At 34.0% G+C, this 27,618-nt stretch overlaps 1 protein-coding gene across 7 annotated transcripts in view; it reads right to left on the bottom strand.

The window, feature by feature from the left end:
* Positions 1 to 27,618, bottom strand: part of AP3B1 (adaptor related protein complex 3 subunit beta 1) — a 264,956-nt gene that overhangs the window by 61,301 nt on the left and 176,037 nt on the right. For 6 of the 7 annotated variants that reach the window (XM_025438344.3, XM_025438345.3, XM_049108352.1 and 3 more), the window contains 2 exons: positions 23,317 to 23,386; positions 9,366 to 9,472 (listed from right to left, as the gene is read on the bottom strand). In XM_025438344.3, coding sequence (XP_025294129.3) covers positions 9,366 to 9,472; positions 23,317 to 23,386 — 177 coding nt within the window. Of the gene's footprint in view, positions 1 to 1,822; positions 5,516 to 9,365; positions 9,473 to 23,316; positions 23,387 to 27,618 lie in introns of those variants that run through there. The other variant, XM_025438347.3, reaches the window with a different exon arrangement.

Genomic DNA, 27,618 nt, shown 5'->3' with positions numbered 1-27,618 from the left:
AATAGTTTGGTTAGTATACCTAACAGATAAAGACTCTAAAGAAAACGTCAATACTATTACTACATTAAAGAATAATTTCCTTTAATTTCATGTAAAATACAGTGTTTACATTTCCTTAACTATCATACATGTCTCTTCAAAGTTGGTCTGCTTGAATAAGGATTCAAAAAGATAAAACTTGGTATCTCTCTTAATCTAAATTATTAATTTTAAAGGAAAACTTACTGATATTTTGTTTGCATGTGTGTGCATACAGAATTGTAAAATATATCATTGGTATTAATTTAACATTTGGAGGAGATATTTATATATTCAGTAATGTGGAACAGCTGCAAATTTAAAGAAATAACCGTTAATGATAGGTCTATAAAAGCTGTCTGTAATTACATTCCTGAATGATTTGAATAATAGTGTGTCTGATATATTCTAAGATAAGTGGCTTTTACTTTTCTTTGATATTAGGGTCATATACTGTACTTATCTATTTTTACCCCACGCTCTCCTCTCTCTGGTAATAAATTAATTTTTTAACATTAGTTGGGCATGTGCCCTATAGTTTAATTCATTTTCTTCTCCTCTGAAGAGCAACAAAGTTTATTTAAGCATCACAATAATACTTTCCATGTTTCATTCAGGTTTCTCATGTTAAAAGATTTAATACTATTTATATAAATTTTCCATACCATGCTTTATCTTATGTTCATAAAATTTTTGACAAGTTTTTTAAAAGAGGAACAAAGATAACAGAAGTTAACTTGGCTGATGTATGGTTAAATAATAATTAATAAACTGGCTAATGTATAATAATCTAAGATACCTTAAAGCTTAAAAAAGTATATTTCAATGCAAATAGCACAAATTCAACACAAGCAACAAAGTTTGAAACCTAGCAGTTGACAGTAACACAAAGTTCAATCAACTCTGGATGTGTAAAATAAAACTGCCAGAAAAGAGTCAATCTTTTTTAATTGAATATTTTAAAAACCTTTATTTACTACTACAGTACATTTGATTATAATAAATAGAAGCTAGAACCCATAATCTTGGGAAAAAAGTCAGTACATGCTTAGGGAACCATTTCAGCTCTGAAAAGAGTGAACCCATAGCAAATGAAAGGAACTACTTATCAAAAAGTAGAAAGAAGAGGAAAAGAAAGGCCCAAGGCTTTCTTTATTATTACCTCTTTGATCCCTCAATTTCTTGTCGATTTATATACATATTTTCTATATTTTGCTGGGTGACCTGCTTTCTTTGGGAAAGAATATGTAACACGCAATCATTACTAGTTCATCTGATTAATTAGCATCTGATATAATGGATTTTGTATTGTAGATAATTTTATTACAATATCAACAAAACATTATAAGTATTATCCACCAGTCAGGACTTAGATTGGCATACATTTACTTAAGCCAAATAAAAAATATTTTCAAATAAAAATCCTGCAACTAAAATTAACAATAATTTTTTTTTAATAGTGAAAGGCAATAAAGGGGAAAGGAGAAAAAAATGAGTGGGAAATATCAGAAAGGGAGACAGAACATGAGACACTCCTAACTCTGGGAAATGAACTAGAGGTGATGGAAGGGGAGGTGGGCGGGGGTGGGGGGTGACTGGGTGACGGGCACTGAGGGGGGCACTTGATGGGATAAGCACTGGATGTTATTCTATATGTTGGCAAATTGAACACCAATAAAAATTAAATTTATATATAAAAAAAAGCAGCTCCTTTTAATAATGTAGGAAAGGGAGAGATAATAATGGTCTGGTATTAACTATAAGACCTCTGAAGTAGTGCAGAAATAAAAAGATGAAGCAATAGTATGACACACCTTTAAAGTTTAATTTAAAAATTAAAGCAACTCATACCCAGAGGAGAATTGAATGAAAGAGTAAGATGGGACATGGCTAGGCAATGGAAGCACAAAATACTGTCAAATTTTAATTAAAAAATGTTTTCAATTTAAGCAGACCCAGGCCAATGATTTTTCATTATTTTTACCACAGTTCCATGATTACTGACATTTTCATCAGAACAAATAAAGGATTTTTCCCAAATTTAAAATGACAAAATTATTTTTAATTTTGACTTATAATTTCCTCTTCAAAGGAATTTGGTCTTAACTGGACTCATCTTTTAGCCTGGGGCTTGAATATACCATAAGTGTTTAAAATGTAAAAAACAGATGTTTTTTAAAAGATAATTCTTCCATCATATTAGAAAACAAACTTTATCACAGATATATTATTTGTTTTGGGTAAGAAACCACATATTCATGAAATGTCTTGCACACGACTTAGTAAATGCTTGTATCAATATAGATTCCCTCCCTCAAAGCACTGTGTCCTTGCAGACAACAAGAAGAAAGCTCTTGCTTTCTTCTGGATAAACAAGACAAGTTGACTGGGAAACAAAACCAAAATGCCTTAGCCTAGCTAGCATTAATTCAAAAGAGAGAGAGATCTACTTAAAATAAAAGTCCACTTAAGAGAAACAGAAATCAACTTCAATTATAACTGTCATCCTTACAGTATGCAATTATCCTAATAATTCCCAATTCTGTTTAGTAAATTTCATACTGAGTAAATCAGATTCTGCTTCATGAATTACGGTTTCTTTTTTCTTCATATTGTTTTTAAAACTGATAGAGTAACCTGTACACCAAAAGCAGGTCTGACAGTCACTCTTCTCTATTTTCCAATTAAGTTCCTCTAACACAAACAGGGTCAGGACCTCAGCCCTAATCATGGACAGTTATAGCTTCATTAGTTGCCAATCTCTGTCAATAGCAAAAGCTGCAAGCCTAGTTGCTAGCCTTTTTTTTTTTTTTAATATTCCTTACATAAGGAACTTGACAAAACTAATGATAAATGTAACTTCAGATGGTGAATTTGGTTTATGTATTTTTAAAAAATGCCTTTTCTTTGCCTTATTCTGCTTGTCCTGATTATAAAGTGCATTAGATATGGGATTCTTTCTTCCTACCCTTCAGTCTGAAAATCCCTTAAAGGGTGGGTGAGGGGACTGTAGTTAGATGACTTCTTAGTCATAATAACAAACTTAAGGCCATTCTTCTGCAGGTCACAGTAAACTCCAGACTGGCTACTTGTAAGAACACTCACAAACCTTAGTTTAATGCTATTATTTCCACTGTCTTCTCCCAGGCATCATGAGGCTTTATTCAACATTGCTAAGTGAGGAAGTGATGTTTCACAGCAGCAATTCAAGGAAAGCAGATTGTGAACATCACGGACTGTGAAAATTATCCTTCTACTTGCTAGAAAGGAAAAGTAGTTTAGATATCTAAATTTTAAAGTCTGTTAAATGTCAAAAGTAACTCTCATTAGATTTTCAGCTATAATAGCACAGAGGGAGATAGGTTGGACCATAGAGCGTAGCCAATATAAAATCAGAGAAATAATAACAAAAATGACAACCTGTATCTACAGAAATTCCCAAATGGGCAAAACAATGTTATACAATAAATCACCTGTATTACTACATGTCTTTGATGACATTTTTCATTATATCATTTACTCAATTATAAACTCTCTGAGGGCAGAAACCTAGCTCAACTTGTTCACTGTACCTTTGGCACCTGCCTTATATTCTGGCCTGAATAAATACTTGTTGAATGAATGAAATATTTACTGGCACATGCGTAGTAAGGAATTTAGTGTCACTCAAAGAGAGATCTGGACTTGGTCGTAGCTCTTGAGAGGTAATTTCTAAACCCTTGGAAATTCATGAGTGATAGAAGTGTCTTTAATTATTCACAGCAAGCCCTTATAGACCATACCTGATAGCTGCTGCCAAGAAAGTGATTCACAGCAAGCCCAAACAACTAAGGCTAAGCAGATGCTCTGTGCATACCACCCTTGATGCCAGTTGGGTAACCTGGAAGCTATGAATTTCAAACCCACCCAGAATATCTTTTTCTTCCTTTGGTTGGTTCTAATTTGTATCCTATTGCTATAATAAGACTGCAGTCTTAAGTACAGTGCTTTCCTGAGTTCTTTGAGTATTTCAGTGAATTATCAAACTTGAGGGTAGTTTTAGGAAATCCCTAAACCTGCAGTTGATCTCAACAGTCTCAGGCCAATTTAACAGTGGGCAGGACTGTGCCCTTAACATGGAGTTTGGATAACTTCCAGTAGCATATTGTATCGAGTAGGGCTTTTCTTTTTCCAATTCTAGTTTTTCTTTCATGGACTGTTCCTGGAATTAGTTATAATTCTTCAATCTATTGCCTTGTTTTCTATAATGATCATTTTTTAAGTGAATTTTCCTGTACCCTCCTAAGTTAATTCCACTTGGATATTGTGATCCCTGAAGATCAAATCACTTATTTTATAGCAGCTAAGTCAGTGCTTCTTCACTAGTGTGCCACCAATAGGTTAGAAGTTGTGTTGTGCTGCTGCTCCCACCATTAGCCCTCAGGAAGGCCAGGTGGGGCCTGTGGTAGTTGGAGCACCTAGGCTGGGTACCTATCACCTCCTGCAGTAGTCTCTGTTCACTCTAGAGCATACTACAAATATTATCACTTTTCTGTATGTACCATAACATGAAAAGATTGGAAAGCAGTAAGTTAAAGGAGTCATTACTACAATTTTCCCATGCCAGTAATGTCACCAACATATTTTTCCAACATCAGACTTGTTATTCCAACCTATTTGTGCTATACTTGAGCCACATTGAACTACTGTTTCTCTAATATTCCAAGTCTGTTCATACCTCGAGCATTTGCATACCCTATTTCCTCTGTTAGTATATCATTCTTGTTCTACTCTAGCCACATAGACAAACTCTTACTATTCTCCTAGATTCAGTTCCAAGGTCAGATATAGAAATTTTTTTCTTAAAGAAAAAAAAAAATTATTTTCTAAGAGATCTTGATCAACCAGTAGCACCTAAGCAGATTTATACCTCCATTGTAGCACTTACTACAATAAAATGATTTGTCTGTTTCCTTTCCTAATCTGTGAGTTTCCTGATACCATGTTCTATAATTCACTTCCTTTACTGACTCATCTTCTTAGCCTTTTCCTTTGTTGCCTTTAAAGCATGATGTTTCCCAGAACTTCATCTGTCTCTTCTCATACCACATGACAGCCATAGAACAGAATTCAAACTTTTTCAGGCTAATTACTTCATTTACTTTTCATGAAAACATAATTGCTTAGGAAAAGTATTATTTCCATTTTATAAATTCAAAAATTAGAGTTTACACAAGTCAATGAATTGCCCATAGTCATGATGATAATAACAAACTCAGCCAATAGACAATAGATAGACAACAGATAGACAGCAAGTATATGGGTTCCAAATTCAATGCATTTCCTAAATGTTGTGCTGACTTTCTAAATGAATTCTTGGTATTTTAAACTAGAACTCTTAAAAAGTATATTCCCATAGAAACCTTCTGGCTTGTGATTAGGTGCTAAAGAACCACAGGTATTATACTTCCATTATGGGTTTCATAGCATTGGGGGATTGAACCCAGAAGTCATTTCTCTGTAGAGGAAATAAAAATAGAAATAAAAATCTAAATATTAAGTAGAAATAAATATCTTAGAAATAAAATAAATAGAAATAAAAATCTTAATATTAAGTAAGCAAATTAATAAATTTTCTTATAGAAATAAAAATCTTAATATTAAGTAAGCAAATTAATAAATTTTCTTATAAAACTAATTTGAAAAGAAACATGAAAATGCAAAGAATGAGACCAGATTTCATGTTGATGTTTATCAGGAAAAAATATATCAAAAGTTTTCAGAGGTAACCTGAACTGTTGAATTCATTTTAATAGTTTTGTGTCCCAAATATATGAAAGAGTATTTAAAGCAGAAAAGACCAATTTTCACTCAAACATTTCCAAAACCAGAGGTGAACAATTTATTCTTATTTTACAATTATTCTTATATTGTCTTTTCTCCCACCTCACTTTTTTTTTCATCCCTTCTGGAAGCTGTAACATTTTGAGGATTATTCAGAGCCTGAGTTCCTGGGGCTTCATGTGTAACAATTTAGAAACTCTTAGCCTAACAATAACCTAGTAGAAAAATTCATTAATTCACTAAAAAGTTTACAGTATGTTCACTGACATACTGCTACAGGAAACGAAATGTTTCTTCATTTTTAGCCATCTGGCCAACTGTCAATTAGTTTCAACTAAGAATGGAATAAATACTGTGCCTATACATCTTGTTTTTCATACAGCTTGAAAAACTAGGCCTTTCTTTATAATGATAATGATATTCGTTGGGAATTATGTTTAAGAATCTCTGTGTTCTGAATATATAATTTAAAAAGAACAAATAGTGAATTTTTCATTTGAAAAATAGTTAGTGTGAAAAAGGAACTGTTTCACTACAAATATTTTGGTAATTTCAAAAAAAAAAATCTACCCCTATTCTACCAAATACACAAGGAAAATAAGGTTAAATAACCCACTGAAACAAATGAAAATCATCTAAGGACTAGAAAGTCATATAAACTTGGAATACAACTACTAGAAACTTCAATGTTTTGGAAAATTATGTTACTGATGGCAACACCACAACCCAAACTATTTGAGTTGCTAATACACCTATATTAGTCTGCATTTATAGTTGACACACTCATGGTGGTTCTACATACATATTAGTGCCAGCATTATTTAACTACTTCAGTACATTTCTAGTGTAATCATGGACAAGTATTTATATAGCAATATAACTATTACCTTATTGAAAATTATTTCTTTCCTTTTATTCACTAAGGGAAACATGTTGATTTTAAAATTATGGATGTACTCTTATCTATGAATTTCATTTTTGGATCCAAAAGGCTCCCATATTTGTAGACGTCCCATACCATCATATGAGCGTTGTAATTCTTGCATTTTCTTTTGATATCTTTAGTCCATTTCTTTCTAAATTCATATACATAATGAAAAACTGGCAATTAGCTTCATTAATCTTTTCAAAGTACTGTTTTGTGGGCTGGAGTTGAGATTAGGAACCATGCCGTTCTGCATCAAAACATTCTGGTTATTTCAGGATGCCTGGGTGGCTCAGCAGTAAAACATATGCCTTCAGCTCAGGGTGTGATCCCAGGATCCGGGATTGAGTCCCGCATCGGGCTCCCCTCACGGAGCCTGCTTCTCCCTCTGCCTATGTTTCTGCTTCTCTCTCCCTTTGTCTCTGATGAATAAATAAATAAATCTTTAAAAAATATATTATTTCAATAGGCTCCACTTTTTGAAGTTCAAGTTCTATCCCTTTCCTTATTTGATTGTTGCTGGTGAACTTCTGGTTGCCATTCTTATTACTACTATTTGTTTATTTTGTTAGCTTTTAGTGATGAGGTCTGAGATCCTGCTTTTTATTCAGCTGAACTTGACAGTCTTTTTTTTTTTTTTTTGTGAGTATAGTTTACACACAATTATACTTTCAGGTATACAACAAAATGGTTCAGCTTTGCTCTATATTATGCTATGCTCACCAGAAGTGTAGCTACCACCTGTCACCATACAAAACTATTACAATATCACTAACTGTATTCCCTAAGCTATACCTTTTATTCCCATGACTTACTTATTTCATAACTAGAAGCCCGTATCCCCAATCTCCTCTACCCATTTTGGCAGTCCTTTTTTGGTACACTCTTTGGATGGAGTGCTTTTCCTTTCCTTTGAAAAGACCACCCCAATAAATATTTTTCTTAGTATAAAAGGGTGAGTCCTTCAATTACTTTGTGATGAATGAAACTTTATTGCAAACTTTCCTAATCTCAACCGTGTTCTTCTTACAGTTAATAAAGTATGAGAGTCTACATAGGGTCCATTATCACATCACTTTTAAAAATATTAGTTATTATTTACTGAGTAATGACAATGTGCCAGTCACTGTTCTAAGAGCTATATATTTATGATCTCATTAAAGTCATACCAATCCTATAGGGTATATATTATCTTCAGAGGAAAGTGAGGTGCAGAAAAGTTACACACCAACTTGCCCAACCACATAGCTAGTAAGTGGCTAAGCAGAGGTCTGTACCCTGGTCATCTGATACCAAAGCTCAAGTTATTTATCCATCATCTCACTGCCTCCCAAGGTTTTAGGTCCCTCCTTTCCCCTAAGGACTAACTGCTTCACTATAGATTTTTTTGACTACTACTTTCTCTTTACAGCCTACCCAAATGCTCAAGAAATATTTATTACTTAAATAAGAAAGATTTAACTGCTTCTTTTCACTGCTTTCTCCCCATCTTTTTCAATGTGCCTTTTCCTGTTAGCAAGAAGAATATCAAACTAAAACCAGATATCGTTCTTACTCATTTCTCAGCAGTTAGAGATCACACCATTCTACAACTTAAAACAACATGCTCAGCTTAATAGTATTCACTTGTGATTTCTGAACCAAATGGTCCTGATAATCACATTTGCTTTGATGGGAAAGTTTCTGTAACAATGTACAAGGATTAGGTACTCCTCTTTCTCACTTGTGGCAGAATCAGCTCTATGCTCCTCAGCTCAGATCCCCAATTACGTACCCTGCAGTACCCTGCCAGCCACAGGAACCAGTGATTAACCAGATCTATTCAAGCTACCTACCTATGTTCCCATCAGAACTTATCATTTTATCTCTTACTTTGTCAGGTTTCTGACAACAAATTAACAGGAGGTCAAGCATATCAACAGATTATACATCTCAGGCAGCATGCCTGATTTAGAGTGAAAGGTTAGTAGATATAATACGCTAACACAGAAAAAGTTATTGCAGTTTCAGATACTAGGACAGGCCGATGGTTTTGGCATTATTTTGAGATAGGCCAGTCTCTTGCCTCACTTAAAGCCATACCCCATATGTAGCATTAAAAAATTTTTTTAGAGATACTAGTGCATGTAAATAAACATATAAAGATAATTCAAAGAGAAACATAATCTTGAATTTTAAAACGAAAATGTCAGGTACTTTTAGTTGCCTCTGGTAAAAGAACAGTGTAATAGAAATAGAATGTGGGAATATAAGTCTGTTAACATAGACAATAATTCTTCATGGCAGAATTTATGTATATAAACAAACTCAATGTGGCAAAGAATGCTTGTATGTTATACATATGTAAGAGTGCCAGAGAAAAATGTACACATGATAATTAAATGTGAATAACAAGCAGAAGTCAATTATGAGGATAATGGTTTGGGTAGAGCAAATTTTAAAAGTATTTATAAAATTAAAAGCTCAGACCTAAATTGAACTTGTTCAGAGGAGACACTCTTCAAGACTAAGAATCCACTTTGATTATTTGCACTTTAATAAGAAAGATGCAATAGTATCACATGAAAACGGAGCTAGTATTATTTTGAAAATTACTTACACTGATGACTGATGAAGAAGTTGACAAGTTTAAACCTTCAAGATCAGCTATCAAGCTTGGAGAAAGAGCTGGTGTGGGAAGTACAACTGGTGTGGATACTGGGTTAACTGTAAGAAAAGGCCCAAATTAGCAAATATGCATGAAAATTTAATTCATATTATTAAAAGCTACATTTTTATTTTGTTAGTAAATCTAATTAAATTACCGTGATTAATAAATCTATGACAATTCTATTTAACATCCTGATTTAGTTAAGTTAGTATCAAGTCACGGCAGTTATTTGTCTTAGCTTTCAAAACATAATGGCAAATCCTATAACAAAATAAGGATACAAATATCCTGAGTAATAGTTTTTGAAAATTTTTATCACATAACGTTATCACTAACATTTATCATCCAGTAACTTCAGTAAAAAAGAAAAAAGGTAAAGAAACATTTTTTTCAGCTAATATAAAGAATAGCAATGGTTTTCAAGAGTTCTCTATCAGGGATCCCTGGGTGGCGCAGCGGTTTGGCGCCTGCCTTTGGCCCAGGGAGTGATCCTGGAGACCCGGGATCGAATCCCACGTCTGGCTCCTGGTACATGGAGCCTGCTTGTCTCTGTGCCCCCCCCCCCGCTCTCTCTGTGTCTATCATAAATAAATAAAAATTTTAAAAAAAAAGGGTTCTCTATCAGAGCCAGAAGTCTTAAAAGGGTATTTAAATCCTTTCTGTATTTCACTCTCCACTGAAATAAATACAAGGGCCCAGGATACCTAACTCACTTCTAATTATACTTTGTCAGCAAAAGCTATGTGCTAGATAGAAATTTTTGATTCTAAAACCACTAAGCACATGATATCAGGTATGTGGAAATTTGAAAATCTTTGAAGTATAGATCTCATCCTCCCCTGCTTTAAGACTCTTCAGAGGCTCACAACTATCTATAAAAGTCTAACACCTTAATTAAGTGCATAAGGTTCTCTATGATCTAGCTCGTCAGTGTCCAATAGAACTTTCTGTGAGGGGGGATGCCTGGGTGGCTCAGTGGTTTAGCAGTCTGCCTTCGGCCCAGGGCGTGATCCTGGAGTCCCAGGATCGAGTCCCACATTGGGCTCCCTGCATGGAGCCTGCTTCTCCCTCTGCCAATGTCTCTGCCTGTGTGTGTGTGTGTGTGTGTGTGTCTCATGAATAAATAAATAAAATTAAAAAAAAAAAGAACTTTCTGTGATGATGGAAATGTTCTATAGCTATGCCGTCCAATATAGTGGACACTAGCATATATATACCTAATATACTCTTGAAATATGGCTAGTATGACTAAATAATTGCACTTCAAATTTAAATTTAAGTAGCTATGTGTGGCCATTAGGCATCATATTGGGTAACACTGGTCTCTCTCAATTTCATGAGCAACTCCTATGTTCAGCCTCTACTGATTAGTAGTTCCCATTATCTTGTTTCATGGCTTTGAGTCTTTTATATTCTATTCTCTTTACCTAAGAAGGTTCTTTTCTGCCTTGTTTACTTTGGAATGTCTACCAATTAAGGTACCACTTAGAAGTAAAGCACCAGGTGACTCACCAAAACACAGCTTATATGTGTCTTCTTTGTTCTACTTGGAATCATACCTCTCTTGTAATACAAATTTGTGTCTTTTTATTTCTACTAGTCTGTTAATATATTTTTAGTGCTTAGTAACTGCTTGATTGTTGAATGAAAATTTAAAATGTGGAAAAAGTCTTAGCTTCCAACAACTTCTCAGTTCAAAATAAGACCATAAAGGAAGTAACATTTACTTAATTTGAAAGGATTATTCAAACCATCTTTATCTCATTTAGTCTCACAATATCCTGTATTTAGGCAGAAAAAATATGAATAAAGTTAGGAATAAAAAATGATATTGCCCAAAGGAGAAAATTTTCAAAGGAAGCGTTAAATAAAATTTCAACATATACAACAGAAAAAGCAGAATGGAGGAGGGAATGGAGCCTTTGCTTTTTCCCTTGTACCTTCAGTGTGCCTGAAACACTGCTACAAATCCCCAGGCTCCCTCAGACTTATGTTGAAAATCAATGTACATTTAGCAAGTGTCACAGGGAGTTGGGGACAGAGAGAGGGAAGACCAATGGGGATATATGGTGGTAAGAGAAAGCTTCACGAATAGGAGGAAATGAAACCCAGTTTTTAGTTAAGAAAAGGGTTTAAATAAAAGGAAAGGAAGAAGCTGGTGAATCAGTAGGTAAGAAAATACTATGAACAAAGGCTGAGAGGTGGGAACATGTAAAGCTAAGAGGGTTATATTTATCCTGTACACCAAAGGGAGCTGTTAAAAACTACCAAAAAGAGTAATGATATATGTACTGCTGGATATCAGTACAATGAACAAACTGAAAGGGAACAGTCAGGCTGGCAGTGAGGAAGAATGTTCAATAATTTATGCATGACATGAAAAGGACTAAAGATAAAAATAGTTGAGAGGGCAGAAAAAACATTTAAAGACATTTGTAAACGGAGTCATAGGGAGATTATGCCTTGCAAAGGTCATAAAACAAGTGAATGGAAGAATCACTGTGGGACCAGGAACTAGTTCTCCTATCTTGGATCAAAATATGTTGCCTTTACATGGCTTTCCAAAGGTCACTTTTCTGGTAGCTTCTAAATGTTTGTTCAGTTGTTTGTCCTTCGATCCATCCATCCAAAATATTAAATGCCCATGTAAGGGAAAAAAATGAGTAAGAAATAGCCTCTGATTCTGAATATGGCTTGTCCTAAAGACAGAGAGGAAAAGGACATCAAAAGACAAGCCACAATCTCATACTAAAGTTTCACTTAAAAAAAAAAGACAAGCTTTTAGTATCATTTAAGAAGACAGAGGCTTTGGTATTAAAGAAATGACTATACATCTGTTCACAGGTTTGACAAGATAAAAACTTGCACTGAAAGTTAATCCTAAACTGGATTCTGAGATGAGTTGACTATGCTTACGTATTTAATTAATGTGTAAGAAAATCATGATTCTCTTAGTTAAAAAAAATAGAAAATAAAAATAACCTGGCATACAAATTAAAACCAGGTATCATTTCTACCCCTCAAAATGGCAAAGGCAACTTTTAAGTAGAAAATTCAGCATCAGTAAGGGTATAAGGAATCAGTACTCTCATACCAATACTGTGTAAGGTGGTACAAGCTTTGGGAAGGGCAATTTTATTTTATTATTTATTTATTTTATTTTATTTTATTTTATTTTATATTTTATTTTTTATTTTATTTTATTTTATATTTTATTATTTTATTTTTATTGGAGTTCAATTTGTTAACGTATAGCATAACACCCAGTGCTCATCCCATCAAGTGCCCCCCTCAGTGGGAAGGGCAATTTTAGACAAGAGAATTCTTCAAAGCGTTTGTCCCTTACAACTCTACTCCTGGGGATTTGTATTAAGAAAACAGTAAGGGAGATAATGTAGTAACATACTTATGATGATGTATACTGCTTCACTGATTACGAAGACAAAAAAAGGAAACAGGTTAAATTTCCAACAATAGTAAACCTGTTAAACAAAATTTATTACAACAATATAAAGGATAACTATGCAGTCATTAAAAATGAAATTGTTAAAGAGTATCTATGGCAGGGAAAGGAATGTAAATGATAAATAAATGATAAAAGTATTCCAGTATGATCACATTTTGGGGCAGAGGGGATTTGCATATGAAAAGATCTGAACTGGCATGTCAGATGGTAAACCCAGGGTATTTGGATTACAAATCCATTTTCTTTTTATTTTTAAAACTTTCTGCAAAAACACTTTTTTCTTTACTGAAGTACAGTTGACTCTTGAGGAACACAGGTTTAAACTGTGAGGGTCCACTTACACATTTTTTTTGGACACAGTATAATGCTAAAAATGTATTTCCTCTTTCTTATGATTTTCTTAATAACACTTGTTTTTCTTTATTTTAAGAACATGATATATAATACCAATAACATACAAAATATGTGTAAACTGACTGTGTTATTAGTAAGGCTTCTAGTCAACAGTGAACTATTAGCAGTTAAATCTTTGAAGATTCAAAAGTGATAATGTGGATGTTAGTGTCCCTTAACCTCCACATTGTTCAAGAGTCAACAATATATTTAATTATAAGATAATTATACAATTATTCTTCTGATCAAAGTTTTGCATCAAACTTAGGAATACATAAAAGTTTTAATATATACTGGTTTAATATGAAGCTTTTTAACTTGTTAAATGTAATTGCTTGTTGCTCCAATATTATCATCATCTCCATCATAGGTAACATCGTTATATAATGCTTATCACATGCCCAGCAGAATTTTAAGGACTTTTACATTTATCAACTCATTTAATCCATTTATAAGCCTAAGAAGTATTACTATTATCCCAAGAGCACAGTAAGCTTAAGTAACTTGTCCAACATTACCCTGCTGGTAATTAAAAGAACCGGGATTCAAACTCAGACACTCCAGCTCCATTGTTTCCTCAGTCACTCCATTCCACTGCCTCTATTACAATTTATTCAACAATATGATATCATAGACCATAACGTTTATGACATCTGAAGCATGATTACTGGTGGCTGATAAAAATTTTTAAGAGTTAGTTGTACCAATAGTATAATTACATAGGTTTATATTTCTTTTCTTTTTTTTTTAATTTATTTATGATAGTCACAGAGAGAGAGAGAGAGAGAGAGGCAGAGACACAGGCAGAGGGAGAAGCAGGCCCCATGCACCGGGAGCCCGACGTGGGACTTGATCCCGGGTCTCCAGGATTGCGCCCCGGGCCAAAGGCAGGCGCCAAACTGCTGCGCCACCCAGGGATCCCATGTTTATATTTCTTATAAAAGAACACAGGGTATGATTGTTTTTTTATGATCATCTGTCAAGATCACATGGTATGGAGTACTAAAAGATATCTTCATTTTCAGAAATATAAAATATCCTAGGAACTCTCAAACTATAATGGGAGAAACAGAGTTCCTTGGGTAGTGGCAATGTTGTATACATTTAAAATCTCCAGCATGCAGCAGCTTGTTATATGATAACAAGCATCCAATAAATGTTTTCTGAAAGAAGACATAGATAAATTTAGTACTTACAGTTTTCCTAGTATATGAAATGCAAAACCTCTGTGGATTATAATGTGTCTCTCAGATAAAACTTAAGGAATGTTTTTGACCCTCCTTCAAAATTAATCTAATTCTCACAGCTGAGAACTCAAGCTATTACTGAAGAGTGACTTTTAGTTTCTGATCAACAAACTATTTATCATGGACAATGGAGAACTACTATAGACTAATAAGCAGCATAAATGATGTCAGCATCTTAAGAACCATTGTCAACAAAGCTTCTCTCCCCTAACACTCTGCTTATCTTTATGTCTGAGCTCAAATCACAGTTCTTCCAAAAGGGTCTCTGTAGCTTTTTAATTGGTTTTTGTTTCCCTCTTCATTGATTCATATTTTGTGCCTTTTTTGTTCGGGTATCTGTGCCCTGAACTAGATATTAGTCTCTAGAAGAGATGACTAAATTCTATTTATCTGTTCCAGCAAACAAAAAAGGATATCTAGCAAAGTACTCTTACACTTAGCAGACAATCCACAAATATTTGCTGAACTGACATCTTAAAAAGAGAGGTTTCAAGTGTCATTTCTGACAAACACAGAATAAAAGATTTTTAAAGAAATAGTTATCAGGTATTAAAAGCAAACAGAAATATATCCTATGTTAAGTTAAAATTTGTCAGGATGAAATTTCCTTGCAATTAAAAAGAATCTTACGTTTCAGTTCTCAAAACTTACATTTTATTATTTTTATTTTTAAATTTAAATTCAATTAATTAACATATATTATTGGTTTCAGAGGTAGAGGTTAGTGATGCATCAGTTTTATGTAACACCCAATGATCATTACATCACATGCCCTCCTTAATGCCCATCATCCAGTTACCCCAGCTCCCCACTATTCTCCCCTCCAGCAACCCTCTAGTTTGTTTCCTAGAATCAAGTCTCTTTTTATTTGTCTCCCTCTCTGATTTTGTTATTTTTCCCTCTTCCTCTATGATTCTGTTGTTTCTTAAATTCCACATATGAGCAAGATCATATAGTTGTATTTCTCTGATTATTTCACTTAGCATATTTACCCATGTGTTGCAAATACCAAGACTTCATTCTTTTAGATGGCTGAGTAGTATTCCATTGTGTGTGTGTGTGTGTGTGTACACATACACACCATCTTTTCTTTATCCATTCACCTGTCTATGGACATCTGGGCTCTTTCCATAGTCTGGCTATTGTGAACATTGCTGCTATAAACATTGGGGTGCAGGTGCCCCTTTGATTCACTACATTTATACCCTTGGGATAAATACCCAGTAATGCAATTGCAGAGTTGTACGGTAGCTCTATTTTCAACTTTTTGAAGAGGCTCCATACTGTTCTCCAGAGTGGCTACCTGCTTGCATTCCCACTAACAATATATGAGAGTTCCTCTTTCTCTGCATCCCCGCCAACATTTGTCATTTCTTGACTTGTTATTTTTAGCCATTCTGACTGGTGTGGGGAGGGTATCTCATTGTGGTTTTGATTTCTATTTCCCTGATGCCCAGCGACGTGAAGCATTTTTTCATGTCTTCTGCCCATTTCTTGATTGGATTGTTTGTTCTTTGGAAGTTGAGTTTGACAAGTTCTTTAGAGATTCTGGATACTAGCTCTTCATCTGATATGTCATTTGCAAATATTTTCTCCCATTCTGTCGACTATCTTTTGGTTGACTGTTTCTTTTGCTGTGCAAAAGCTTTCTATCTTGATGAAGTAGTTCCCCAATAGTTCATTTCAATATAGCTCATTTGAAAATAGTTCATTTGAACCCCAATAGTTCATTTTTGCCATTGTTTACCTTACCTTTGGGGACAGGTCTAGTGAGAAGTTGCTGGGGTCGAGGTCGTGAAGGTTGCTGCCTGTCTCCTCTAGGATTTTGAAGGATTTCTGTCTCACATTTAGGTCCTTCATCCATTTTGAGTTTATTTTCGTATATGGTGTGAGGAAACGGTCCAGCTTCATTTTGCATGTGGCTGTCCACTTTTCCCAATACCATTTGTTGAAGACACTGTCTTTTTTCCATTGGTTATTTTTTCCTGCCTTGTCAAAGATTAGTTGACCATAGAGTTGAGGGCCCATTTCTGGGTTCTCTATTCTGTTCCACTGATCTATGTGCCTATTTTTGTGCCAGTACCATGCTGTCTAGATTACAGCTTTGTAATTGAGCTTGAAGTCGTTACCTGCCATGTGCCATTCTAAGTACTAGGAATAGCAGTAAAACAGACAAGCATCTTATTCTCATGGAACTTGCATCGTAATTTGGTGAGACAGACAATAAGCTAGTACTACACATATTTATGGTAATTTCAGATAGTGAAAAATGCTGTGAAAACAATCAAGACTGATCAGTGAAGATGTGTAAAAGAAGATGACTTTTGAGCTGGTATTTGAAAGATAAGAAGCCCTAAGAAAATCTGAAGAAGTGTTCTTGGGTAACAGCAGTACAAAGGCTCTTGACAGGAATGAGACTGGTATATTTAGGAAATGCAAAAGAGCACCATGGATAAGAAGCAGGCAGGAGTCAGATCACCTAAATGTCTTAGAAACTTAGGAATATGGACTTTAACTGTAAAATTAAGCCATTAAAATAAGAGGTCTTAAAAAAGAAAGTAAAATCTGATTTTCCTATTTTGTCTGTAGGATAAATTCCTAAAAAAGAATTGCTACATCAAAGAATGTGTGCAATTTAAGTGTTGGCAAATATTGCTAAAATGACTCTAAAAACTGCACCTATTTTTATTCCTATCAAAAACATGTGTAGGACGCCTGTTTCTCCAAACCTTAGCAACACTGGCTATTGCTTTAAAATCTTTGCCAATAGGTTAAAAATTATGTAAACCTGTAAAATCTTTGCCAATAGTGAAAAATGATACAAATTTGGCTCAAACTTTATAATTTTATTCAGGCATATATTATAGTGACTTGATATGTTTATACATTACAGCATGATACCACAATAACTCTAGTTATCATCTGCCACCATACAAAGTTGTTATAACTTTATAATTGACTTTATGCCTTATGTTGTACCTTAATATTCCCATGCCTTATTTATAACTGGAAGTTTGTACCTCTTAAACCCCTTTACCTATTTCAACTGCCCCTCAGAGCCTCCCTATTCTGGTTACTGACTTCTGTATCTGAGTCTGTTTCTATATTGTTTGTTCATTTATTTTTGCTTTTCAGATTCCATATATAAGTGAAATCACACAGTATTTCTCTTTCTCTCATTTATTTCACTTAGCATAACAACCCCTAGGTCCATCCATGTTGTTGCAAATGGCAAGACTTCATTTTTTTTTATGGCTGAGTAATATTTCTAAGTCTGTATATCACATCATATCCTCTGTATCAATTTATCTATCAGCGGACAGTTAAGTTGCTTCCATTCCTTGGTGAATGCAAATGCTGCTGCAGTGAACATAGAGGTGCATATATCTTTGGACAGATACCCAGAAGCAGGATTGCTAGATTGTATGGTATTTCTATTTTTAATTTTTTTGAGGAACTTCCCTACTGTTTTCCATAGTGGTTGTACCAATTTACTTTTCCACCAATAGTGTATGAGCGTTCCCTTCTCTCTACTTCCTCATTAATATTTGTGGGTTTTTTGTGTTTTTACTAATAGCTAATCTGACAAGTGTGAGGTAGTGTCTCATTTGTTTGGTTTGCTTGAAGCAATGATTTTTTTTTATTTTTTTAAAGTTTTTATTTTAATCATTCAGTGCTCATGACAAGTGTACTCCTTAATCCCTAACACCTATTCCACCTATCCTCCCATCCATCTCCCCTCTGGTAACCACCAATTTGTTCTCCCTAGTTGAGAGTCTGTTTATTGATTTGTTTCTTTTTTCCCCACTGTTAGCTTGTTTTGTTTTTAAAATTCTACATATGAGTGAAATCATAAGGTATTTGTCTTTCTCTGACTGACTTATTTCACTTAGCATTATACTCTCCAGCTCCATCTATGTTGTTGCAAATGGCAAAATTTCATTCTTCTTTATGGTTAACATTCCTGTGTGTGTGTGTGTGTGTGTGTGTGTGTGCGCACGCACATGTAAACACATATTACATCTTCTTTATCCATTCATCAATCAATGAACACTTAAGCTGCTTCCATATCTTATCTTGATTACTGTAAATAATGCTGCTATAAAATAGGGTATACTTGTGTGTATCCCTTTGAATTAGTGTTTTTGTGTTATTTGGGTAAAACACACAGTAGTGTGATTGCTGGATCATAGGGTAGTTCCATTTTTAACTTTTTGAGGAAACTCCACACTATTTTCCAGAGTGGCTGTAAAGGTTTGTATTCCTACCAAGAGTGCATGTGGGTTCTTTTTTCTCCACATCCTCACCAATACTTGCTTCTTGAGTTTTGATTCTAGCCATTCTGACAGGTATGAGGTTGATACCTCTTTGTAGTTTTGATTTGCTTTTAGTAAGTGATGATGAACACCCTTTCATGTGTTTGTTGGCCATCTGTATGCCTTCTTTGGAATAATGTCTATACAAGTCCTCTGCCCACTTTTTTAATCAGTTTTTTTTTTTTTTTAAGATTTATTTATTTTAGGGATCCCTGGGTGGCACAGTGGTTTGGCGCCTGCCTTTGGCCCAGGGCGTGATCCTGGAGACCCGGGATCGAATCCCACGTCGGGCTCCCGGTGCATGGAGCCTGCTTCTCCCTCTGCCTATGTCTCTGCCTCTCTCTCTCTCTCTCTATCATAAATAAATAAAAAAAAATTAAAAAAAAGATTTATTTATTTTAGAGAGAAAGGGAAAGCGTGCACGTGAGTAGGGGGAAAGGCAAAGGGAGAGAATCTTCAAGCAGAACCGCTGCTAAGCATGTAGCCTGACTCGGGGCTCAGTTTCATGACCCATGAGATCATGCATGACCTGAGGTGAAATCAAGAGTTGGAGGTTTAACCGACTGAACCACCCAGGTGCTCCAATCAGGTTGTTTGTTTCTTTTAACATTAAGTTGGGTAAGTTCTTAACCCCTCACTGGATGCAGGTTTTGCAAATATCTTCTTCTGTTCATGGGTGTCTTTTCGTTTGATTGATGGTTTCTGTACAAAGGCTTTTTTGTTTAATGTAAACTCATTTGTTTACTTTAGCTTTTGTTACCCTTGTCTGAGGAGACTGGTTCAAATAAACTAAGACTGGGGATGCCTGGGTGGCTCAGTGGTGAGCATCTGCCTTCAGCTCAGGGTGTGATCCTGGAGTCCCAGGATCGAGTCCCATATCAGGCTCCTGGCATGGAGCCTGCTTCTCCTTCTGCCTGTGTCTCTGCCTCTCTCTCTCTCTGTATTCTCATGAATAAATAAATAATACTTAAAAAAAAAACAACAACAACAACTAAGACTGGTGTTAAAAGGTTTACTTCCTACAAGTTTTATGGTTCCAGGTCATACATTCAAGTCTTTTTTTTTTTTTAATATTTTATTTATTTATGACAGATAGTGTCAATAGTGAAAAATGGTTTATTTATTTGGGCCAAAGGCAGGCACCAAACCACTGCGCCACCCAGGGATCCCCATACATTCAAGTCTTAAATCCACTTTGAATTTACTCTGTATATGGTATAAGATAGTGGTCCAGTTTCATTCTTCAGCATGTAGCTGTCCAGTATTCTCAAACCATTTATTAAAGAGACTTTTTAATAATGTACATTCATGCCTCCTTTGTCTTAAATTAATTGGCCATATTTGCATGGGTTTATTTCTGGGCTCTGTATTTTGTTCTGATCTATGTGTCTGCTTTTGAACCAGTATCACACTGTTTTGATTATTATAGCTTTGTAGTATAGTTTGAAATCAGGGAGTATAGTACCTCCAGCTTTATTTTTATTTTTTAACTTTTTATTTAAGTTCAATTTAGTTAACATATAGTGTATTACTAGTTTCAGAAATAGAATTTAATAATTTCTCAGTTGCATAGAACACCCAGTGCTTATTCTACCAAGTGCCCTCCTTAATGCCAATTACCTCACCCCCACCTCCCTTCCAGCAACCCTCAATTTGTTCACTAGACTTAAAAGTCTCTTATGATTTGCCTCCTTCTCTGTTTTTATCTTATTTCATTTTTCTTTCCTCTCCCTTATGTTCATCTGTTTTGTTTCTTAAATTCCACATATCGGTGAAACCAAACAGTATTTGCCTTTCTCTCACTTATTTCTCTTAGCATAATACCCTTTAGTTCCATCCATGTTGTTGCAACTGGCAAAATTTCATTCTTTTATATAGCTGAATAATATTCCATGGTGTGTGTGTGTGTACAGTGTAATAATTATAATGTAATCATTCTATTCAGATTTTCAACTTCTTCATAATTCAGTCTTAGAGGGTTTTGTGTTTCTTGTACATGTACATACACACACACACACACACACACACCAATTCTTCTTTATCCATTTATCTGTCAGGGGGCATCAGCTTTGTTCTTTTTCAAGATTGCTTTGGCTCTTTGGATTCTTTAGTGGTTCTACAAAAAGTTTAGGAATCTTTGTTCTAGTTCTGTGAAAAATGTCATTGGTATTTTGATATGGAGTTTACTGACTGTATGTTAGTTGTGGTAATATGGACATTTTGACAATATAAATTCTTCCTAGCCATGAGCATAGTATATATTTTCACTTACTTAAGTTGTTTTCAATTGCTTCCACCAATGTCTTATAGTTTTCAGAGTACTGGTCTTTCAATTCCTGGGTTATATTTATTCCTAGGTATTTCATTATTTTTGGTACAATTATAAATGAGATTGCTTTCTTAATTTCTCTTTCTGATAGACCACTATTAGTGTAGAGAAATGCAATGAATTTCTGTATGTTAATTTCATATCCAGTGATTTTACTCAATTCATTTATTAGGTCTAATAGTTTTTTTTGGTGGAGTCTTTTTTCTATATATAATATCCTATCATCTTTAACTTTTAAAGAATTTAACTTTTTCCTTTCAAATCTGGATGACTTCTATTTCTTTTTCTTGCCTGACTGCTGTGGCTTCCAATACTACGAAGAATAAAAGTGGCAAGAGTGAGCATCCTTGTTTTGTTCCTGATCCTAGAGGAAAAGCTTGAAGCTTTTTAAAGTTGAGTATTATGTTAGCAGTGAGTTTGTCATATACAGCTTTTATTATGTTGGGGTACATGCCTTCTATACCCCACACTGTTGAGAATTTTTACTCATAAATGGATGCTGAATTCTGTCAAATGCTTCTTCTGCATCTACTGAGATGATCATGTAATTTTTATCCTTTTTGTTAATGTGTATCATGTGGATTGATTGCACTTGTAGAACCATCCTTGCATCCCTGGAATGAAGTACACCTGATCATGGGGGATGATCCTTTTAATTTACTATTGAATTGAGTCTGGTAATATTTTGTTGAGAATTTCTGAATTTATGTGCATTATGGATACTGGCCTATAAAGGGGCCTCTGATTTTGGTATAGAGGTAATGCTGGCCTTTAAAGTAAATTTGGTGGCATTCCTTTCTTTTCAATTTTTTCTAATACTTTGAGAAAGATAGGTACCAACACTTGTTGAAATGTTTGGTAGAATTTACCCGTGAAGCTGTCTGGTCCTGGACTTTCATTTTGGGGGGGTTTTAAAACTACTGATTCAATTTCATTACTTGTAATCAGTCTATTCAGATTTTCAATTTCTTCATGATTCAGTCTTAGAGGGTTCTGTGTTTCTTGGAATCCATTTCTTCTAGGTTTCCTATTTTGTTGGTGTGCAATTGTTCACAGGGTCCAACTTTATGTTTAATTTCTTTTTGCTATGTATTTCTTTGTAATTTCTCTGTATTAAGAATTTGTCATGACAACTGAAAATAGGTCAGGTAAACAATAGAACAGTTGTATTTATGACAGAATCAGACAATCTAAAAATGTAACTTACCTCTAGTATGGAAAATTTATATTGCAAAATGACAGTAGTCTAATATTCATGATATTTTACTTGTTACTCTTTTTTCTGCCCAAAATCTCCCTCCCAATGAAGTTAGCTCCACTAACTTTTTCACAATGCAAAAGTACTTAAAAGGAAATAATGAATATACCTTTGTACACTTGGGTAAGTATATGTGTAAGAATATAAAAGTTCTTTTAAGTGGATCTGTTAGGACAAAGATTTTTTGTAGTTAAAATACTAATATAGCCACATTAGCATCCAAAAGCTTTGCACTCATTTCTGTTCCTACCAAAAGTGTGGCAAGTAGAACACAGTTGTGTTCTGTACATTTCCAATTACTCTCCTAATTCCCCACACCTCCTTAAGATTGATGTTTCAATCCTCAATCAACAATTAACAATACTGAAGCTGTGAGATACGGATAATTATCTACTAAAACAAGTATAAATTATTAAAGCAAAAGATCTTAAACTGAATTTGGTGTACCTTTATTTGACCAGTTGTATTTATTCGTTTGATGCAAAACTGATAACTTGACTAGATGAAAGAAAAGATACTAAAAGAACTAATTTCTAGAACTTTCTTGCCTTTTTCATCTATAAACCTTTCATAATAGAAGATATATTTTGAGACGTGTAAATAAAAGGTACTATAAAAATAAAAACTACTAGTACTGGGGCACCTGTGTGATTAAGCAGGTTAAGTGTCTGATTCTTAATTTTGGCTTAGGTCATCATCTCAAGGTTATGAGATTGAGCCCCATGTGGGGCTCTGAGCTGGGTGTGCAGTTTGCTTAAGACTGCCTCTACTTTGGCCCCTCCCCTCCAACCCCTCCCGGGTGCATGAAGGTCCATGCTCTCTCTTACAAAACATAAAAACAAAAAAACTACTACTAAAAAGAGAAGAAAAAATTTAAATTTCAACACTTACAATCATCCAGGTCTAGAAGTGAAACATCTTTGGTAAGATTTCTATCTTCCTTTGTTTTTTTTTCTTTCTCCTATAGATAAGAAATATTTAATTTATTGCATATTCTGTTAAAAAGTCAATGAAGTAATTCTTAATGTTTCAGAACAAACATTTATTTGCTCCACTTAGCCTTCCAAGAAAAAAATCAAGTTAAGCTCTCTGTATGGTTATATGGACTATATATATATTTTTTTTAATTTATTTACTCATGAGAGACACAGAGAGAGAGAGAGACAGAAGCAGAGACACAGGCAGAGGGAGAAGCAGGCTCCATGCAGGGAGCCTGACATGGGACTCAATCCTGGGTCTCCAGGATCATGCCCTGGGCTGAAGGCGACGCTAAACCACTGAGCCACCCAGGCTGCCCTGGACTGTATTTTTTAATCAAAATTTTCATTTTAGGTAATATACAGTATTTCTTCTCCACCATTAAAACTGTTATTTTTAAATATTTTATTTAAAGATTATAAAGGTCCATTAGAAGAAAATCTAAAGGTAAATATTTTGTGATCTGACAACTTTTGCTAAAAATGTAAAATAACATAAAATGGCTCTTTGGTAGAAAGTGTACAAACATCTTGAAAATAATTTTTAAACAAGTTGATTTAATTAAGAAAAGAAAGTGCTCAACCAATATAAGCTTAGCTCTGAAATTCTCAAGAGTCTTGTGATAGAAAGGCTTTTCTGGGATGTAGTTTGTGACAGGCATTGTACTAGGTACTTTATATTTCAACAGTGGGTTCCATCAGACTCCTTCAGCCCAAAAGTATTCATTAAAATCTACAAATGACATTTTCAGACTCTCACTCTTACATGAAAAGTATTAATTTACTTTATTGTTTTCTTTTGGGGAGAACAAGTATTTTAAAACATATCTGCACATATTTAGGATTTTCTCTACCTCAGATTTGCTTATTCAATCTACTATATTTTTGAAATGTGGATAATCATGAACTAGAAAACAGTACCCCTAAGCCTGAGGTATTCACAGTTTGGTCAGAGATTGAGAAGAGAAGTGACATATAAATAAAGAAAAAAATATGTATATAGCAGTTTTTTTTTTAAAGAACAAATTAAGTTCAGTAATGAGTAGCATTATAAAAAAAGGTCAACAAAGATTAGGACGCTAAATATTTGGACCAAAGTTACTTACCTTTATAAAGTATACTTTTTATATTAGGATGCTAAATATTTGGACCAAAGCTACTTACCTTTATAAAGTATACTTTTTATACTAAATCTCAAATTAAAGGTCAAACTTAAGTTTTTGCTAAAATGTTTTTGTTCATTTACTCAATCATTCATTCATCCAACAAACATGTAAAGACTTTTTAACAGGTATCATATTCTGCACTAAGCAAAGGAAGTAATACAGCTAACACATAGTTCCTGCCTTCAGATAACTTAGAATCTGATAAAGGAATTTACAGCTTATCTATACAAATCATTATAAGTATTTCTGAAGTTTTCCTCTAACCACAGAAAGGTATCACCAAAGCAAAAGGTTGATTACCATCATTTAAAGTCTACACCATGTTAGAGCTCTTAAAATGGTGAAAATACATGGATACATCAATTACATGTTAGGTAACATTTTAAAATGATCTTAAGTTCTGCTACTTTTTTCCCTTATGCCAAAACTCAAAACAAATTATTTTCAAGTATCATACAATAATACACATTACAATACTAACTAAATACATCAGCATTGATTTTCTTCATGAGAATAATTGTTTCTGCCACTGAAAACTTCAAACTATCTAGGTGGATTTTAATTTTCACTCATTAGTTAAAAACAAAGCAAACAATATTTGCTCCTCTTTCAAAACCTAAAATGAATAATTATTTCTAGGACTGGAGAAAAAAATGTTAATTTTGAATCTGGAATGAAATAAAAACAGGTTCAGAATGAAAATGTCGTCTCAACTAGAATATCATTCCTGTGAAGAAAGAACATAACAAAAAGAGCTTAACACCATGTGACTTATCAAAATACTATGCTGAGCACAATGGGTATAGCTTCCTAATAAGTTACGATGGTGCATGACTGTCTTTATGGAACTGTAACCTTCCCACCTGAAAAATTAGAAACGTATCAAATCAAGATAAAGTTAAAGCTGGAAACAAGTCTATATCTTATTTTCTACTTCAACAGCTAAGAGTGTGTAACAATATCTATTAAATACACATCAGGTCACATACAACATAGGACAGAGCTGCATATGAAATTGACATAATCTCTTATTAGAAGTCTAAAACAGAAAGAAAAAAGGCTCTCAAAAGGACAGAATTTCATTGACTTTCTGAGAAGAGCAAATAACCGGTGACTGAAATACAACATTAGCAATAGATAACGGTCATTTCTACTGAATTGAAAAAGCCTTGCATTCCAAATCAAGGCTATAAAAAGCTTCGTGATGTGTTTGGCATTCCTCTCTTATATTATATTTCATTTTTCATTTAAAAAATTCATAGTAAGTTCAAAACATTTTCATACTTAAAGGATCTCCTATAAAAATAAAAATCTGAATTCTAAACAAAGAAGTTAAGAGCCCTATTCCATCAAACATTTCTCCATTTGCAATTCATCTTGGTAATAGAGACAGAACCTGGGTAAATGCATATAGGACTTGAGGCAGGAGATTTTTCTTGCTCAATGCATAATTCATGTGCTCCGCCTGCAAAGTGTGTAAAATGAGAATTTCACACCGCAGCACGAGCCATGGAGCTGCAGAGAAAAGGCAGATGAAATCATATTTTACTGTGTGAATTTTATTTCTTACCCTCCTAATATTTATACAAAACCATCACTGACAAACCAAACACACTGACAGATCACCCGCTGCTTCCGTTGTGTTAGTACTTGAGAGGAGGTCAGGCAGAAAGATAGACAATCTGTTTTTGTATATTTGTTTAAATAGAGGATTAGGTTTTTAACAGCTGAGTGGCTGTATTAGACTTTTATAAGGACAACAGCAACTGATCCTAAAATCTCACTACAAAAATACCTAGTCATCAATTCATCACCCTCAAATCTCCATTTTGTTTCTTTGGTGTTCGATTATACACCTCAACACATCAACATTTTCAAAATAAATCACAAAGTCACCGGTTAAGAAATTGATTTCTATTTAATATAATTCATTTCAGGTAATTAAAAAAGATCCTGGAACTACTTATTAAGCTCCAAATAATACAAATAAAATATGTAATAATATATCTGTAAAGATTATTTTATGTATTATGCATGTTCATTTCATGCTGATTAAAAAAAAAAAAGCAAGTAGAAAAAAGATATGAAACAACAAGCACCAAATATACTTCCTAAGGGGAAATTATTGTAAAGATTGAAATTGAAAATGATAAAATAGGATAAGTGGTATGTAAACTTTTGTCAAACTCATATTGTACTTTGAAATCAACAAAAATTCAAGGCTAATTTTTAGCCTCACAGGGCAACATATTTACATGAAATGTTTTCAATTAGAATGACCAACCAAGGAAAATGACTCTCTTGCCTTCAAGTCATCTAACAAATCTGATTTTAAAAATCTGATGCTCACACTCCCAATGGGCTTTAAAACAAAAGTATGCTGTCATTAAATTGAGACTTCTTTACAAATCAGAAGTAGTCTAAACTGTTAAACAACTCTTCCCTATTAGATTACACCTACTTCAATAAGAAAGCTTCTTAATGGCATTCACTTTGATTTACAGATCAACTCAGGTGAAATGGTATTTCTGTTCTGGAGTACTTAAAATATAAAGTAAATTGGGAATGACATAGATTTAAAAAGGCAAGGTTTTGAACTATGAGTCTAAAACCAATATTCTACAATATGCACAGAAGATATGTAATTGCAACATACATAAGTACTTGTACAAACACAAGTAAAATTTGTTTTCTATTTCTCAAGTGGGGTAGGACACCAATTGGAAAATAGTTTCTTTCACTCTTATTCATGATCTGTTCACAGTACCTGCCAATTTTATTTCAATAATCTTTAACATGGCAGATCTTTTACTAAGCCATATCTTAACATTTACTAATATCTAAATAGACTCTAGTCACAGTAACAGTGACTAGTCTATGGTGCACTTAAGAGATTTAATCCCCCCCAAACGGATTAGTAAAGTTTTATGAGATCCATGTAACCTGTGATAAAGATTACTGACAGCATCTCAAACACTGCTATGTATATATAGATAGTACTGCTTTCCTTCACAGCTAGTACATATATTAATCTTTTGATTCATATAGGA

This window comes from Canis lupus, chromosome 3 (genome assembly GCF_003254725.2).
Source record: "Canis lupus dingo isolate Sandy chromosome 3, ASM325472v2, whole genome shotgun sequence".
NCBI lineage: Eukaryota > Metazoa > Chordata > Mammalia > Carnivora > Canidae > Canis > Canis lupus.
This window is presented reverse-complemented; position numbering and strand designations above follow the sequence as displayed.